This window comes from Symphodus melops, assembly GCF_947650265.1.
Source record: "Symphodus melops genome assembly, chromosome: 12".
NCBI classification, from domain to species: domain Eukaryota; kingdom Metazoa; phylum Chordata; class Actinopteri; order Labriformes; family Labridae; genus Symphodus; species Symphodus melops.
Genome location: NC_136702.1, coordinates 12,542,239 through 12,561,389, shown reverse-complemented (window position 1 = coordinate 12,561,389; position 19,151 = coordinate 12,542,239). Strand labels below are relative to the sequence as shown.

Below are 19,151 nucleotides of genomic sequence, written 5' to 3'. Positions count from 1 at the left end.
AGTTTGAGCAAATGAATGTGTTAGAAACCAACGTGCCTTATAACACACTGTGATTTATTCTGGGACTGAAATAGATCATAAATAAACCAAGACTGAAAAAACTGTGCACGTTGTCTCTTCTCCAATACTTTAGGCATACAATAACCAGCAGGGGTCACTATTGGTCCTTAATATCCGAACAAGAGAAAAAACGCAACACAACACGTGTGCATGTTTGTGTGTGTCTGTTTGTGAGTTATTCGCATTGCATAAGAGGCAACCTGCAAACTCAAGTCTGTGAGGGATAAAGGTTTTTGCTTAATTTTATGTTGGTTTTTTTTGCAAAGGAAAACTGCATGAAGTTACACGCTCAGTGTTGTATGATGCTTGTTGGTTTATATGTGGACCTCTGGAAATATCCCTTTAACTCCTTCCAGTGGAGACAGTTTTTACCTTTCGTGTCAGTGGCACTTCAATAGGCACAGGTACCAGCTCTGCCAGGAGACAACCGTAGAACGCCACCATGAACATCACCGGGTCATTGTTGGGGAAAACAAGTGCAACCTGCACGGGCATCACACAGGATACGTCTTAGTTAATATATAAGGTTCTGGGTAATGGCAGAACGGTGTACAGAAAGTATAGTGACGAAGATATGCAAGTAAACATCTACTTCCAATCACAAGTAAATAGATGTCTATGAGTTATGGTGTTATGAGAACATTAATCTGTGTGTACTCTTGCACTAGCTGAATATCCTTTAAGACATTCCAGCCTGTTGATAATGCATCAAGAAATGTAATATCTGACCCCCCATAGCTTCATCTCATGACTTACTCTGTCTCCAGGCATGAGCAAAGGCTCATTCCTGGTGCTCAGCTTGTTCAAAAGTGTGTAGGCCAGTTTCTGACTGCGTGTCCATAGTTTACCTGAGGAGAACATAAGAGAGTCAAATAAAAACCTTAGTCTATTATTTATCAAAGGAACCCCCAGAAGAAGACAAGAGAATATAGCACTTCTAAGTTTCCATTGAAAATCTGATTTGATTCATTGACTATGATGAACCATACCATAGGTGAGTGTGTAGACCGGCTTTCCTGAATTGTCCAGTGCTGTCAGACATGGGCTCTTGGGCTGAGTGCTGCCCCACCGTTGTAAAGCTGCTGGTAAGGAGGGCGGCCACTTGTTTACCACCCCGAGAGGCTCTCCTTCGAGGGCACTCATTTGCTGGCCTTCTGGCTTCGGCTGGTTGGGATCTGGATGCTGGACTAGATGCACGAGCAAGGAAAGGGATATAATATAATCAAAAGAATCATTTTTTAAGTCATAGAGCTTTCTTTAAGTAAGGCAGGGTTGAAAAGTGATACAAAAAAGATGTGTGTGATAATACAAAACAAATGTGTCGGATTAGAGGTGACTGGTCTTTAAGTCCTTATGAGGAGTTAGTTAAGAAAATAACTTGGAGCTGCAACTGTTTAAAAGGACTTTTCTTTCTTCATCTTTGAACTCCACCTTTTTTTCAAGAACAATACTTTGATGTGACTTTCATGTGTCTGTTACTATTGTCCCTTCACACTCTCCTTAACTCTCGGGTTAGGTGGAATTCAAAACTGTTTACCTGAACTGGCCAATGACCCGCCAAATAAAACACCACATCTCATGACTAGATCCAATGCTGCGCAGCCTGCTGTCATTTTCAGCTCTGTGTGCTTTTCAGCTCACACGGAGGCGTGCCATGTCACAGATTATCTGCCAAAATCAGGAAGGCTTTACAATTACCTTCTCATGCATAACTATTCCTGCAGCTCGCTCATTTTCATGGTGTTTATTCAGCCTGGCAGCGCACCACCCAAAACCCACAGATGGACTGGTAGGAATGGGGGGTGGGGGGGGGAATGGTTACATAGGGCTGGTCCACTGTGTGTGAGAGTCAGAGCCGGTTTCTGTACCCAGTATTTCTGAAACCGCGTCCTTAGCACACCTGGTGGTCTCTGCTTCACCGAGAGACAAAATAACAACCGCTGAGCTAAAAGAGTTCCTCCGCTGTTTATTTGTCAGGTGTGACATTTTTATCCCAGTTGCAACAAGAATATGTAAATAAATCCCCAGATGAGGGCAAAAAAAAAAAAAAAAAAGATCAAAAAAATCTCACAGCGGATGTGGCTGACACACTCAAAAGGTTTGATCCTTTACTGCTGGAGTCTCTGATCGGTATGCTGATCATGCCACAGAATGAGCGATGCTTTTTTTTTCATGATTTATTGATTGAAGAGAGGCACTATCATTCCCTCCAGGATAGCTCACCTCCCAAAAGCTCCTCAAAGTCGTCGACGAAGAATTCTCGCAACGGCGGTCGCTTTGGTCTTTTGAGAGTGTTGAGCAGCTGCTGGATTTTGGAGGAGACGCGACTGTTGACTGGAACACCTACACAATGAGATTGAAGAGGATGAAAAGTAGACGGCATGGGGAAATAAACAAGAACATGGAGAAAAACAGTCATGGCAAAAGAGAGAATATTTGAGTTGAGAGGCATAGTTCGGGGGTGGATACAGGAGAGAAAAACAAATGCATACAGTTTGATTTAGAGGTTGATAAAGTAAAAAAGGGGATGGATGAGGAGAAGGAGATAAGAAACGAGGACAGGTCAAAGTCTAGCTCACTGGGACAGAGCACAACCAGCTGACACTCACATCGTAGCAAGACATGAAAACAGTGGACCTCAAGGTCAAAGGGTTACATCCATCAAGTAACTGAAAAAACCCCCACAGGTGCAATAAACCAGAAAATGAGAAACCTTTTAGCCTGCTGCCAGGCAACACAGACGTCTTCTCTACATAATGTCATTCAAGGGATGTCTGAGAAGGTCTCTTCTTCAAATAGGATCTGCAAAATGTACAACTATGGAGTCTAAGATCAACTCTTTCCTCATCAAGACAAGTCAAAATATCTGCAAATCATTAATGAATCTGTTAAATTACCAAACTAAAAGATAAACAGTACTAAAAAAAGAACAATCGCAGAGACTTGGACCTTTGTAACGCGAGAGAATGAGGAAAAAGACAGCCAAACGACTGACTAAGTATGAAAGAATGAAGGGTCCAGTTTGATTTCAGACATGGGTCGGAGTAAACTATAATCATCACTGGACATTTTTTCCTCCATGAATTCTGCTTAGTTTGGGAGAGGTGGTCTGCGTCAGACATTCCAGACAGCCACAGGAGACGAAGGCCACAGCTGCACGCAGCTCTCGCCTGATCTATCTTACTATAATAAGCCTGGCTCAGACAGACTCTGCCTCCTCTTGTAGGGACAGATGTACTGGGAGTAGACATGTGGGGGTCAGCGCTGCACCTGATGGGCCAATTAGAAAGCCCCAGACATGCAGGACAACATCTGAGGGCCTTGAACCCAACCCACCGACTGCCTGTGATCACAACTGTATCTTAATTTTTTTTAAATGTTCTAAATATATATCCACTCACAGCACTCAAATACGGTCGTTTCTTTAACTTCAGGGTGCCTGTGGTCTACGTAGTAGTAAGGTGTTTTTAAAATATTAATTGAGTCTTAGCTACTCATTACATATCTAAAAATGTTTTTTTTATCAAGAATCTATGGCTGTAGGCTTCAAGCTCAACTTGTTCCAACAAAAGAAAGCACTAGGATGAACTTTAAAGTCCAACATAAGACCCAAGTGTGTCTCATTTGACCCAAAACAAAAGGGTGTTAAAAAAAAAGGGAGGATTTTTTTCCTTAGCTAGGACAGCTTGAGAGATAAATATGAGGTTGTAGAGTAGAGTGGGGGTATTATGCACCAAGTAGCCTTTAGAACTGGGAGCCTAAGTAGTGACCTGTGCCCACTGGTGCATGGGGCATCTGCACATGAACTGAGCTAAGCAGACGCCACCTCAATCATTTATCTCAGTTTACCTATGACTAACTGGTGAAAGTCTAAATTGTTGGTTTTTGTCTTTTATAAGATTTGCCCACCACACATCACAGTACGTGCATCGTCAAGGAAACAACACAGCATCATTATCGCACATATAACCCAAGTTACTGTGTTGCTTGATTTGTTTTCCAAACTATGAGTTGTTTCTATTAGAATGAATGAACACTGTGCTTGACAGCTGAACACACAGTGTGTTTACAGGCCGAAATCCAAATCCAATTTCATGCATTTGTCTTTCCCTACTGTTTAACACAAGTTTGCTGATGAGACATAAACTGACAAGCCTTAGTGTCTCAGTGTGAGCACAGAAATCAGAGTGTCAACATGCTTACGAGTCACAACCCGAAATGAAAAGTTACAATTCTCACAGCCAAGAGCATTTTAGACAGTCACTGCTCCACACAGCCAAACTGGAGAGAGCATTCACATTAGACATTGCTTTGAGTTAGTACAGATGCTACAGCCTCAGCAACACTCCAATACAAACACAAACACATGAATATAAAGACTAAATTCACTGGAGCGTAGCTTTTTCTTAGGCGGAGGCAGAAACACACAGACATAAATGTACACGCAGCAGAGTGCAGTGCACGTATAGCAGACGGGCACGGAGTTGGAGGAACAGTTATAAATACCATCCATTAAATTGAGGGATCCATCACCTCTCCCCTCACAGCCTGGAGGAGAGACACATGTCAGTGTAAGAGCACTGCTAACTTTGAAGGAATGTGTGATAGCAGCTCGACATATGAGAGGAAACAGCTAGAGAACACACAGACTGCTGCTGTTGTCGCACCGTGACAACAATTCAAGGACTTTGGGCTGTTTTTTTTCTCCTCATTTCTTTAATGAGACACACGGCACAACTTTCATAAAGAGCGTGACCAAGAAAGCAACACATACTGAACGTTTTTTTTTGTCGTTGTTTTTTTTAAAGAAATATCCATCGATATAACACATCCCTTCTCCTTTGTGTGTAAGCCAGGTGGGCCGGTGTCGTATTGATAAGCAGAAAATGCACACCTTCTTCATGACAAAGGGTGGATGACAGGAGGGGAAAAGCTGTGCTGAAGCTGTCTTCTAGTTTCGCGCTGCTAGCTTTTTAACGTATTGGACGCTAATTCAAAGCAGCGTATTAGCTCTGATGTTAGATGAATGAAGATGGAGCGGTCACAGGAACACACTGGCACTGCTTCACAGACCGCTTGACCCAACTGTCATCTATAACACATATGAACAAAACCGTGGTGTGGTACTTAAGTATTTGAGTATTTCATCTGTACTGATGACTCATGATATTTAGTAAAATAATCAGTTAGATTAAGATGATATACACTGCAATACACTGCAGGGCTGCTAAATTTTGTTTGGGGATTATTTTTTACAGAGGGGAGGGGGACAGTGGGTGTGTATTGTAACTAATGTCTTGTGTCCTGCCTGTCTGTATACTGCTACTGGATGCCTTGAATTTCCCTCGGGATCAATCTATCTATCTATCTATCTATCTATCTATCTATCTATCTATCTATCTATCTATCTATCTATCTATCTATCTATCTATCTATCTATCTATCTATCTATCTATCTATCTATCTATCTATCTATCTATCTATCTATCTATCTATCTATCCATCTATCCATTTATCTATCAACGAGTCCTTACTTCACAGGTCATTCTTTGCTACACCACATGACATTTAATTCCCAATACTGTAAAATAGACAGTGGCATTTGAATGATGAATGATGTTTGGGGGCTGTTCACTGATGCACAAAAACATGAAAAGAAATAAGCACAAGAATCACCTGCTAAAATAAAAATAAATATATAAAAAAGGTTTACAGCGCAGCCTTAATGAGTTCCTGTTTGTTTTTTGTTTTTTTTAGCTCAAAAAGAAGCAGCATTCATTTTTCATCATTGTCGGTAATGTGTATTCATTAGTGTCCATGACATTTAAAGCATTAAGGTAGAAACATCTTCTCATGGGGGTGGTTTGTAGAGGTGCAGTTTTGTTACCATGGTAACACAGTTGGGTCAGTCAGCAGCTTTTTGCCAGTATGAGGCAGACTAACTAAGAAGAAGACAGAGGGACGGACAGCAGGGGAGGAAGGGAAAGGGAGGTGTGCGCGTGTGTGTGTGTGTGTGTGTGTGTGTATATGCGTGCGTGCGTGCGTGTGCGTTCTTTGTATGTGTGAGAGATAGAGCAGGAAACTCACCATCTGCAGTCTCCATGACGCTGGTGTGGTTGTTGTGGCCGCGGGAAACGCCTCGCACTGAGGCTACCTGGGGCCGCTCCGCATGAAGTGAGGAGCGCTCCGACAGCCCCGTTACATCAGGGGGCGCTGAGTGGTTATCTGTGATGAGTGGGGTGTCGGGGGAGGGGGGGGGGGTTACAAGGTCAAATGACAGGCCTTTCTTTTGTGCGCTCTATTACTAACAAGTGAAAATCTTGAAAAACAACTGATCTGCTGGATTTTTTGATATCTGCGAGCAGAGTCTTTACCTTCACCTTTTACATAATTTCACACTACCTGTCAGGATAATGATCTAATATTTCCTTACACACAGAATAATGTCATCGAGTAACACATAGAACACGATGCCTGTTTAAGCTGAATAACAGGTCAGTGTAAGAGCGTTGCGTCGCTGAACTCTAAAAAGGATGCCTTGTGATCAAGTCTCAGATCTTTGAACCACAGCAGCACGCTGAAGCAGCAGGATGTAGCTAAAGGCTCGATACAGTTATGACAATAATTCAGGTTGTGCTGTAAACGTTTTTTTATAGAAAGCTGCAACATAAAAGTGTTTGTGCTCCACACCCACAGGCCACCTGATTATAAAGACCAATCTTTATGTACAGCCAAAGCTGTGAAGTCTACATGTATGCCATGTTATGTCTGAGCCTCTTCGTTCCCTCTTCTGTTTGTCTTTTTTGCCAGTACTGAAAATGTATGTTATAGAAAACTGCAGGAAAACCTGAGTGCCAAGGTTCCCCTCCCAAAACATTGTTAACTTAAACATCTGAGGTTAACAGCAAACACTGTGATTCTTCTGATGTTTGTTATTACTGACTATATAAGCACACAATGTGGCTCGAGCGCGATTGCCTTCCACAGTCCTTGTCTCTTGCTGAAGTGAATGACAGGCGGAATCAAAGACTGAGAGGCCAAGCCACGGGATAATATGACGGGATTGAGAGATATATTAACAGCTCCATTCAGAGTCGGTAACTGTCGCTACTTTATGACAGCAACCTTGAGGGGAGACAAGCTGGTCAGAAATCAGACAGCTCCATCCTAATAGGATATCGTTCTGCCAGCAACACATACAGACACACATTAGGACACACAGATATACGAGCAAGACGCCGTCTCACTGCGCCGCTGTGGAGGGATGGGTGGAGATAAATCCGCTGAATCTCATTAACTAGCTTTTGACACTCGACAGCAGCATGGAACAGAAGAGTTCTGATGTGGAATTGGCTGTGAACCTTTTTTTTTTTTTTTTTTTTACATGACTGAATGACTTCAAGATGACAGGCTGAGACAGCTAATTAAAGAGATGTTTATTAAAACTCTGCCGCTTGTTCCCTTTGTCTTATTTCCTCAAGAGCCGTTTGTGTTGTGGAGGGAGATAAGGCCTCCGCCGGAGCAGACGTGTGAGACACGCTGACTGTTTGCGACAGTTGTAGAAATCAGTCTGAGCAACGTAACGCGGATTAAAATGTCACCCTTCGACATGACTGGCTGACAGCAGAATACACAAAGCTTCTACTGCACATTTGAAACGGTGCCACTTATATGGATTGATTAAGCACACAGGACAGTCCTGCCGGTCTGTCAAATATACATACATGTATGTGAGTCATTTTTCCATCAGGGTTACCCCAAGGAAAATCAACAGATTTCTTTTTGACCCCAGCACACCAGAATACAGAGAATATCATATGCAGGGAATCATTTTAAAAGCATCCAACTGTTTTTGTCCTTTGCATCTAGTTCAACATGTCCAACTTTAGCTGAAACCAACCTACATACATTTCACACTTCCCAGATTAGCTTTGGGGTGAAAATCAGTTTAATAAGCATTGAGCAAAACATAGACCCTTCTAAAGTAACTAGATGAGAGTGCCCAGTCTATGAAAAAGGGGATATGATCACACAGGTTTGCTTACTGAGAGGTGATTAGGATGAGAGTCTGCTTGCGTGTCACTGACCTAGCTGGGTGTGTGCCATAAGGTCCGCCAATGCGGTAGCTGCAGCGTTGGAGTTGAGGGCTGCGTGGGCAGTGGTGGTGGTGGTGGTGACAGATCTCCCTCCCGGGTGGGATGAGGTGGATGACGCGGAGGATGAGGTGGACGAACCCTGGATGACACGGTTAAACCAGTGCTCAACAGCCGGGTGGCCATGGCCCTGGTAGGGCGTGGAGGTGGCCAGACGTCCCTGCCGGCGCAGCGAGCCCTCGTCTTCTGACGCTGAGGAGGTGTCTGTGTTTGACAGGTCAAGAAGGGGCAGCGTCACAATCTCGGACAAAGACATGGGGAGGACTATAAAGTCATCAGGAAAATGACCGGGATTTAGTGTGTATGTCGATGATGCATTATTCTATTTATACATACTCATTAGAGTACATATAAGATAGAGGGATGACTAGATGATTTCAATGGAGTGGAAAGGTCGTGACTTTGCTGGTTGTGTGTATATATATATTCTATACTGATTACCTATAAAAGAAGCCACATATCACACAGGCATAAAAAATACCCAAGTACAACTGAAGTGAACTGGCTATGAATGATTATGTGTGACATCCTTGGACAGCAGACAACAGAGTGTCTCTTTTTGTAGAGGACACATTACAGGCTGTGAGCTCAATCAAAAGAATAGAACAAGAGAGACAACTTTAAAGAGCAATGACTATAAACTATAAAGTCTTTTAATAGAACTGCTAGAAAGTCAGGCAGCTTTGACAAACAGCGCTATGAGGTGGGTTGATTTCTGTTTCTTCCTTCAGAACATTCCCATGTTATCTAAAAAAAACTTCAATTTAGCTTGAAAGTGCTGCATCGGGAAAGAAAATGCAAACATATATCCTACTTGAGGAAAATAAACTCACTTAACAGTGCTCTAAAAATACAACATTGGTAAGTGTAGTGTATGCTTATATTATTTTGGCGTGGACTCAAATCCAGTCACTAATGATGGCGTCTCTCCCTTGAGGTATCTGTGAGCAGTTGGTCTGAGCAAAAAATAGACCAAAAAGGAACTACTTCAAAAGGAAGGATCATTCGAAGCGAACACATTCGACTCCATCTACCACGCTCCCAGGGATATCGGGGTTTTTTGGATTGAATCGGTGAAATAACACACGAGCTGAGATCGGTTGTCTGCAGAGAAAGAAGAGCAAAGCAGGCGTAGGCATCATCCACTTACAAAAAAAATTACAAACTAAAGTTATGAACGACGAGAGCCTTCAAAATGAACAACTCCGGTTCCACTTGACCCAGTGATTCACCATAAAGCAAACGGCTGCACATATTCTGCAGCGTTCAACCATGACGTCACAAAACCTTTTTTGCCCTGTCAAAAAATATTGAAATAAAATCCATTTCACAGACAAAACACACCAAAAAAAAAACCAAAACAAAACAAAGGCCAGATTAGATTAGAAAATCTATTCTCAGTGTGAGAGACATTTAGAAAACAAATGAGTCCTGTTTGTGCTTGTGATGAGCTTGATATTCTCTGAACCAAAAAGCCTTCATGTGATGAATAATCACATGTAGTAACAAGTTAAGTCCACCGGTTTACAGATCAGCATTACTTTCCTCCAGCTTTATCTCGTTGCTGTGCAGAGGCTGTCAGAGGAAGGCGGGAGGAGGTCTGATTATAAGAACCTCAGATTTAATGTCTCTACAAGCAGCAGGCTCATGGGGGCCGTCTCGCATTTATGATTCTGTTTGTTATTCCTCTCTCTTTACAACCTCTCTCCCTATCTCCGCAACCTTGACACAGATACGCAGAGTGAACAGGAAGAAGGGGGGGGGAGAAAAAATGTAAAATAAAAATAGAGAGGTGGAAAGAATAAAAACAAACTAAAACAGAGAAAAGTATTAGTCATGGATAAAGAAAGAAAACAGGAATACAAGGTGAGTAAGAGGAAGTTATGGAGGACATTACAAGTAGGGAGGGACATAAAAAACAGAGGAAACCCAAGCAGAGACCGTATCAGGTGTAGAGTTCTCAGCTTTTCTCATGCAGTAACGACATACGAGGCTCAAGCAAACAAAGATTGGTAAATTAGTAAAACTTCAGATGAACTGCAACCTTGGTAACAGGTGGTTTTCAATAACTTAAATGTCTTTGCTTATCTCTGTTCAATACATGGTACATCTGTTATATCGATTATTTCTCAGAGTTCTGCTAGTACTAAAACAAAAGATGAAGATGTCAGCATGCTAACACGTTCACTATGACAATATTAGCATGCTATATACTGTATGCTAGTTATAGTTTTCCCTAGGACTGGATAGAACGTGTCACTGATGGGCGAGTTATTAGTTTTTCAAGTATTCTGAATGTTGGTTTGTCTGTACCAAATGTACTTTGTCTTTATGGATTTAACATGTAGATGTTGTTTTTTTGTGCATCCTGTTTTTAACATTGGCTACAACTGTGGGGCCACATCCTTCACAGTGCACATTTGAAGGATGATTGAGTAAGAGTGGTGCGTCCAAGGCTGTCCAATCTTGAATGTTCCTTCAAATGCATCAGTATGAAATAGTCGATTATCTTCTGTTATTGCATCGATGCAAATTTGTCCACAGCCGCATCGTAATGTGTCGTAGCAACAATTATTTTCCACACCGCTAAAGAACAGTGGTCTGGTCTTCTGAAATCTAGATTTGTGGATGAATTGTTTGGCCGTTAGTTCCTGTGCAGCTGTTGAGGTTGCTAGGCAACAATGACAGCGCTTTTTTTTTTATTGACTGGTAGACTGAAAAAGACTTTGCTCACCATGCTACATTTTCTTCACAACAAGACATGGAGTGGTCAGACAAAAAGTGTGACCATTTGAGAAAAAGTTACTGGTGATGAACAAGTTAACAGAGTAAAAAAGAAAATGTTTTTTCAAAAATTTCTTTTAATTTAACTAAACTAGTGTTCGATTCAGGGCTGAAAACTCACTAATACACAAAGCATTGTAATGACCTTTATTTAAATGCTGGATAACTTAGTTCACATGGATTAAAGTTGTGTTTAAACTGAAGTCCTTTTTTAAATAAAAAGGCTCCTTCAGCTTTCATTGGCCTCAGAAAACTCAGTTAATATTATATTCTATGTGGGGATTTCATGGCTTTTGTCAGCCATGCTCATGCTTTTTTTCACAGTAGATTACAGTAGATCCATCAGAGTGACTGAAAACAGCCATGACTATGGCCCCTCCTCTTTCCAGTTCAAACTCCAGTGTCTGAGCTCTTAATCCGGTTACTTGGTCCACTGCTGTGCCCTCTCTCTTTTACCCAGAAAATGAGGCTCTAAGGCCCCCCACCAATTAACTCTTAGACACCGAAAAAAGCCACTGCAGTATTTGAGAGCCTAGCGAGATTTCTGTGATCAAATCCCACACAGATAAAACACAGAATGATTGAAAGACACTGACCTCAAAGACATTTTTGGCAAAATGTATTTTTGGTTACAAAACAAAGCTGCGGAATTCAGACAAATTATAAATATTTATATGAACTGGCCCACACTATACAATGTTCCAAAATCAAGTTAAAGGTCAAAATGTAGCAGTTAAAAAATCTGATTATGCTTCCATTATGCAACTCATGTGGGAGGGTCTGCCTGGGAGCACATTGCTGAGAAAAGACTTCTTTATAGTGAAAAGAATGGCCGCATTCATCAAACTTCCTTTTTCTTTCCAGCGGCGACAGCGTCACCTTCAATCACTGCACACAACAGAGTGTCTCAACCTACACTCTGATGCTCATGGGAACACATGTAAACAAGCAGAAACCCAGGCTCTGGGTGCAAATGACCAACTCTGCCCTTGGTGAGCAGCGGGGTGAACAGGAGCGGAGGTCTCACCTGGCGGGGTGCATGCCTCAACAGAAGACTGAACTAACACAGATCGTCTCTTGGAGGGCATTGGCATCTTCCTCTCTTTGTACTTGGCCAGAGCTGCTTGGACGGCTTCTGTGTGCAAATCTAAGAAGAAGAAACAAATCAACACAATTAATCTACGTCACAAAAGAAGAGCAGAAGATATTTGAAACTATCAGGCAGCACGGAGGCATTATTACCAGATCTAAAGCGTTCATCCCGGGTGTTAGCGGCCCGAGACTTGTTGTGTTTGGAACCTGGGAGAGCCGCTTGTGAGGAGGACTGAATCCTGTTGTCAATTTGCAGAGAGGGATCTACACCTGGAGAGAGATAAGACCAAAACAGGGAAAGGAGAATATGAAGCAGGTCCATGTATTCATCAGAACGGGCAGTGAAACGCTCCATGTCTGACTCTTAGCCAGATCGAGTATCTGCTGCTAATCCCTATTTAGGCTGCTTTCGTTTCATACTGTAGCTCGGAGCTGAGAAAGTATTCACTTTAATTAATCCAGCCTGATTTCAGGACGCCTCCCAGCTTTCCAAGGAAAGCAAATGCAAATTACACAGTCATAACAGAGAGGATTATTTAGCACCATGAAAGGCAAAAAAGACAACATCATCTGACTAGAGAGCACGAAAACGATCTAACACTCACACCCCTTCTCAAGCTCTCCGTGCTCAATGTGACGAAGCCTGTGATTCCTCCTCCACTTCATGCGATCCTTATTCAAGCTTCATCAAGCAAGTTATGGAGAGAATCAGAGGGGAAAACCCAAGAGCACCACCCGAAGGAAGGTCATGGACTGAGCTCTAGAAGAAGCCCTCCTCCACTGGCTTCCCTTCGTCTCCCCAGAGGAGAGGAGATCCCAGAGGAAGGATTCATCTACAGGAGATTATTTTGAGCTTTCACAAGTTTTACACAAATGAAATGTTCGCCTATTAATTATTGAGGGAACCCTACATCTTAAAGGTCCCACATTATGCCCTTTTTGGTGTTCATATCTAATTTTAACTAATGTCAGAAAAAAGTGTCTGTTTACATGTACAGCCGCTCCATGCAGGCTCTCCTATCTGCCTGTATTTCTAACGCTCAGATTCCATCAGTTATGTGTTTTCTATTTTTAATGAATGTGTTTCAGCAACTGGTGACATGGTGCAGCAGTAAAAAAAACGGCGCTCTAAAAAAAGCCAAACAACATTGTAAATTAAGCCTAACTGCTTCACTATGGCCGCCATCTTGAAATTTCAAATATCTCGGACAAGTCGTTTGGCTTTGTTCTTGGATATGTCCCGCCCCTTTTACTATATTGGGAATGCTACAGTCCGTCCGAGGGCAGCTTGTGCAACAACGAGCAAATGGACTTGGATCAGTGATGTCTTTGTCTTGTGATGTCACTCCACACATTTTCAACGAGGGGGACCAAGTGCTTCATGCGGCTATTGCTCCATCTATTTTTGCAAATAGATGGAGCTAAACATGCACAAGACACATGGAACACACACTAAAGAGCATATAAAACCAGAAAAAGCAGAATATTGGACCTTTAACCTAATTATGGTAGATAAGGTTCTGCATGTTAAATAATACATAACATGACATTTACTCATGATAGATTTATCCATTTGACACAACAGTATTATACGGGGAAAACAGAGAACTATGTCAATTCTCTGTGGGCAGAGCAAAAGCTTTACCCCTGCTGCACTATTCAAGTTCCCCATTCTACAATTTGACAATAGTTTGTCTGTTGTTGGATGTCAACCACTTTGGGAGGCTTGCAATATATAATCAGCAATATCCTAACAAAGTCAAACTTTGGTCTGACAGGAAATATTGCACCACAGTCAACATGGGGGAATAAAAGTCAACACAATGTTTAGGGAGTCACAGCTTATTGGCAAACACATAGCTGAATGGGTGTCACAACACAGTCACAGTTATCATGACTTCTATGAAGTGAAAACAGATGGCATCCTTTGCAGTTATGAAATGTGACAGAAACTATCATTACTGAGCATTAACAGAAGTCTGAATGCCCGAGTGGGTAGCAAAGTATACAGTGTTGATAAGTAGCATCTATGATGCTGATCCCCGACTAGCTGAATAACACAGAGAGGCTGCCTTTTTCAGGCATACCTATTCGAGAAAAGGCCTTTTTAGAACTGACTGGTATCATGCCACATTCAACCAGCTAGATCCAGAAGCAAGCTGGCTGGCCAGTCAGCCAGTCAGTCAGTCAGTCAGTCAGACAGACGACAGGGCCAGCAAACCGGCCATCAGCTTTTCAGCGGGAGCTTAGCGGGGATCAGTGAGCTCCACACAGTCAGCAACTCACACGTCGAAATGTTGAGCAACACTCTCACAGGCTTCAACGGAATCTATTCAAAACAAGAATTTCAAAACAAGATTTAATAAGGCCCGAGGACATTTAAGGACACAAAATGAACGGAGCATCTCACACACACACACACACACACTTATCCCTAGAGCCTGCATAAACACATCAATATATGCAGGTTCCTTATATCGCTCTGACATCTCAAGCACACTACAGCTTTTCCCCAGCTCCCAGAGGAGACAGGTCTATAAAACAAGTCAGGACACCAGGTTGCTGGGCAGAATGCATTTCTGAGACAAGCCACACCAAGCCAATCAGGGGCGTGCTCTGTCACAGCAGATGTTGTTATTGGTTCATAGTGAGGCCTGATGAATTTTTAGCACCTGTCTGATGCAGACACTGATCCCGTGTGGTGACTGATGGCACATGTGCGATGTCTCACTTCCCGATGAGAGAATATGCTCGATAAACGAATTGCACGCAGCTCATGACTGTGTACTTGACGATGCTTGATGAAAATGAATGGATGACACCTGTACAGTACACAGTGAGAAAACTGCTCGAAAAGAGGGCTCCCTAACGATCAAGTTAAGATTTGTATCCCTTGCAATCCCTGTTTTTCTCAATCAGCTAAAAATGATGCTGACAAATTTACAGCACAGGCCAAAAACTCGCTGAGTTCACACTGAGGACAGAAAAGAGTCAACTCTCTTCTTGATTCTCTTTAACAATCGTCTGCACCTATTCTATTGGACTTGGCATATGTAGAGTTGACTGCTGTGAAACATTAGGCAGAAAACCAGCTTATGACATTTTGTATGGAGCACTTAAGCCTATAGTCTATTATTTCAGCTCTGTTAAACGCTAACCCACCGATTCATCGTGTTGGATGGATATGTCAGTAATTTCCAACACATGTATTCACCCAGCTGGAAGCGTGTGTTGTATATATAGAATCTCCCCAACTGAAAAAGCCCATCCACTGCAGCTCTATATCTATCAGTTTCTTTCTTTAGCTGTTAGAATCCAGAATGAATGGATCTAACAATAAATACAAAGGATGTAAATAAATAGGCACATAAATCCAGGACAACAAGGAAGCAGAGGGAGGAAAGAGAAAGATACAGAATGAAGAAGATGATCCGCCCAAGCTCAATAACAGGCCTCCTAACTTCAGTGAAAAGCATTAAGTGAGCGTCCCACACCAGACTGGTTTCCACTGAGGATCGGTGCTCGGATAACAAGCCAAACCAAAGACTGCCATGGACCGCTGATGGAGGAGCAAAGAAAGTATACAGACAATACATTAACACTGGGATTAACCACAAACCAAGCCAAACCAAGACTGCAAGGCCAGAGCCGTAAATATACAGAATTATATATATATATATATATATGCATAGTGTAGCACCCATACAGTTCTATAGTAACTTACAAAGAAAGCCATTCAAAGACAGAATTGCAGAAATATGCAAAAACTGTCCAACAACAAAACACTTCCCGACAATAAAAAGTGCACATACAATAGTAAGATAGATAGACAGATAGATATCTATCTATCTATCTATCTATCTTACTATTGTTGCGTAGCACATACAGAGTATGAGTAGCACATACAATTAAAACTAATAAGTCTGGACCAGCTATCATTACAGCAGAGAGCCTCTATATTTACAACTACATTACAGTATGTCTTTCTCGCCTCCGTTGGTTAGAGAACATTCATTGGGCCTCTAATGCTGTGACCCCAAGAAACGATCGGAGACAATCTTAACTAGTAAAGAAAAAAAACAACCACGATTATGTACTGAAGAAGAATCAACTTTTTGTTCATGAATTTTCTTTTAGCTTTGCTCTTCAGAGTTTTTTTTTTTTTTTTTTTTCTAACAATTTCTATTCTCTCTTTCTTTGTAAGACATCTCTTTACTTTCCTTTCTTTTAAACAAGCATAAAGTTTTGTTGCCTCCTATAGTCATCTGTATTAAAAAAAATTGACTTTTCTTACTCTCTTTGGTGCAGTGAGGAAGCCGTGCTAACTGCTATGCTAACAGGCAGCCAAAGTAAACAGTGCTCTGTCCTGGACAGTAAATTTCCTGCAGGCCTGTGTGCCTTACCTTGTATTTGTGGGATGTACGGTGCCAACAGCTTGCCTCTTTTCTTCTCATAGCCCTTCTGAGTGATGTCCCCTGTTCAGACAGAGACAGGGAAAAACAGAGGAACAGACAGACAGAGAGAAAGGGAGAGGAGGGGGGAGAGAGAGAGAGAGAGAGATGAGTCATTAGCTCTGCTGTGCCGTGGTGATGGTGTGTGTGTGTGTGTGTGTGTGTGTGTGTGTGTGTGTGTGTGTGTGTGTGTGTGTGTGTGTGTGAGTGTCTCAGGATCACACACTCTCAGGCTGGTAACACTGGCACCACAGGGCACCAGAGAGAGGAGGCATGTGGTAGCAGATGACCAGCTCTCGCTCTCTGAATGTTTCTCTCACCTTTGCAAAGGAGATGACAATGCAATTGCAACATATGCTCGACGTGGTAGTGAAGTGAATTTCAAACTGAATACTTGAACGATAACATCGGCAAAGCAAGAGGCATTTAAAAGATCATTTGTCTGGTGCGTCTGGAACATTTTCCCCTGCAGTATTTTAACCAAAAACAAAAACTGCTGATGTCAGCATGAACTGAATCTGTCTCAGTCGTCTACCGACTCATAATTAGAATGCGGCTTGTTAATTAAGATCTAGCTGCATGTTATTCTAATTGCCCCATTTGAGAGCAATATCAAGGTAAATGTGTTCACACTAGAATTCAACTCTATCAGAAAATAAGGACACAGAGAGACGGAGGGAAAGGACGACAGGAAGAAGGTTAAGTGATTCTTTTTTCTGACAGTGAGATTTGTCGCTTGACTCTTTTGGCTGACACTTAAAAAGGGTAAGTAAAACATTCATCTGTTTTTTTTTTTTTGTTTTTTTTTAAAAAGGCGATGAACAGATGAACTGTGTGTTGATTGCTTGTATGTTCTGAAGAGAAAGTTTCATTATCAGATCCAACAGCTGTATACGATCAAAAATGGGTTGGCAAAAAAGTTATTTATCATGATGTGCCATTTAGTATTTTTATTTCACTTACACAACTCTGAGTTACTGAGTGCAATGAATCAGTCAGATCTGATCACTCAAATAGGTAATAACTGGCCTTGAGATGAAGAACAGAAAAATGATGCTAACATGTGTTGGGTCCGGCCAGAGGGACTGAGAGATTCAGACCTGTGTCCCTTTGGAGAACGATGACACGATAGTTAATTTGCTGGGAACAGGTCAAAAGACTCTTACTCCCAGCATGCCTTGCAGATACTCCCAGAATGCTCTGCAAACACCAAACACATATAGGTGTAAAGTTTGGGGTGAACAAAAGCAGGTGTCTCCCGTTGTTCTCTCTGTTTAAATGTTTCATTTGATTCACTGAGACTGATAATGTAATATTTGGTTGATTTCAGGGTGGTGCCCCTGTAGGTTTATTCAACTCACTTGATTTATAATAATAATGAAATAAAAATAGTTATTCATGTTAATTTGATGACCTAATTTTACTCTATAAAATCAAACATAGATGTTAATCTGCAAAACCCCAACACAAGTTTCACATGAGGTAAACAGATTTTATAAGAGAGGATTTGTAAATATAGTGAGATGATCTGAATCCGGAAAGTTGGATTGCCTCACAAACTGACCTTTCATTGCCTTTCTGAAACACATCCAATCCCTAGGGACTTGTTAAAAAGACACCGACTTGAGTCTTTTGGCCATGTTTGAGGGCCGAAATATGTCACAGTGTTTCTACAGATCAGACACACTTGAGGGCTGAGGCCCGTGTGGGGTGGGTGGGCTCGCTCTTTTCCAAACAAAAGTCATGTTGATGTGTTCAGAGAGGGCTGAGTGACAGCAACTAAGACACAAACCACGAGTATCTACATAACTGTGCTCCCTCGTTTGACCTCGAAAACAAGCTCTAACACCCCTGAAGATGGATTCCGGGGAGGAAAAAGGGAACCAACAACAAAGCTAAAGAAGAAGAAGAAGAAGAAGAAGAAGAAGAAGAAGAAGGGGCCTCATGGAAAATATGCCACTCAAACAGTCAGGCTGTGATGAGTGACAAAGTCTTGACATGACATATTGTTATGGCAGGAAGCTAGACTTGCTCACAAAAGTGAGCAGCTCTGAGGTAACGTTGTTACCACAACAGTCCAATGAATAGGAATCCCACTGTGTCCCTCATATGAATCTGTCAAGGCCCTCGAGGGGGGCCGTTCACGTGGAGGTCAAATGAAAAAACTAAAAGTATCTGAATCCATTGATTGAAATATTATTGTTTTGTTTGTTTTTCCAAAAGTTTCTTAAACAAAACTTTTTTTTTTTTTTGCCAGTCCAAGTCTCTTGACCACAACAGAGTGTCAGTGTAAAGGCAGGTGTTGTTGGTTACGCTGGTCTCCATGCTGCCTACTGGTCCTGAGTCACCAGAAACATCTGAATGCCTTCACTGTTACTGTCCAGGAGAGCTGCAGGCTTGCAACAATACAGCGCTGTCCACAGGCAGGGCCGGCGGACCTGACACGGACTCTTTCTGATGATAAGTGGCTCTGTTTGTTATGCGTGTACATCAGTGTATGTCAGTGTGTGTGTGTGTGTGTGTGTGTGTGTGTGCCTGAATCTGTGCAGCCGGCCAGCCTGACGACCCAACAATAGAGGCCTTTTCTCTTCCGTGGATCCAAATTCTGGCT

The 19,151-nt window shown here is 42.1% G+C and overlaps 1 protein-coding gene across 4 annotated transcripts in view; it reads right to left on the bottom strand.

The window, feature by feature from the left end:
- Positions 1-19,151, bottom strand: part of dip2a (disco-interacting protein 2 homolog A) — a 68,695-nt gene that overhangs the window by 15,203 nt on the left and 34,341 nt on the right. For 2 of the 4 annotated variants that reach the window (XM_079357462.1, XM_079357459.1), the window contains exons 2-10: positions 16,493-16,564; positions 12,240-12,359; positions 12,025-12,144; positions 8,148-8,417; positions 6,148-6,285; positions 2,284-2,403; positions 1,050-1,247; positions 817-908; positions 433-543 (exon numbers count right to left, since the gene is read on the bottom strand). In XM_079357462.1, coding sequence (XP_079213588.1) covers positions 433-543; positions 817-908; positions 1,050-1,247; positions 2,284-2,403; positions 6,148-6,285; positions 8,148-8,417; positions 12,025-12,144; positions 12,240-12,359; positions 16,493-16,564 — 1,241 coding nt within the window. Of the gene's footprint in view, positions 1-432; positions 544-816; positions 909-1,049; positions 1,248-2,283; positions 2,404-4,566; positions 4,609-6,147; positions 6,286-8,147; positions 8,418-12,024; positions 12,145-12,239; positions 12,360-16,492; positions 16,565-19,151 lie in introns of all 4 variants that reach the window. The other 2 variants (XM_079357461.1, XM_079357460.1) reach the window with 2 other exon arrangements.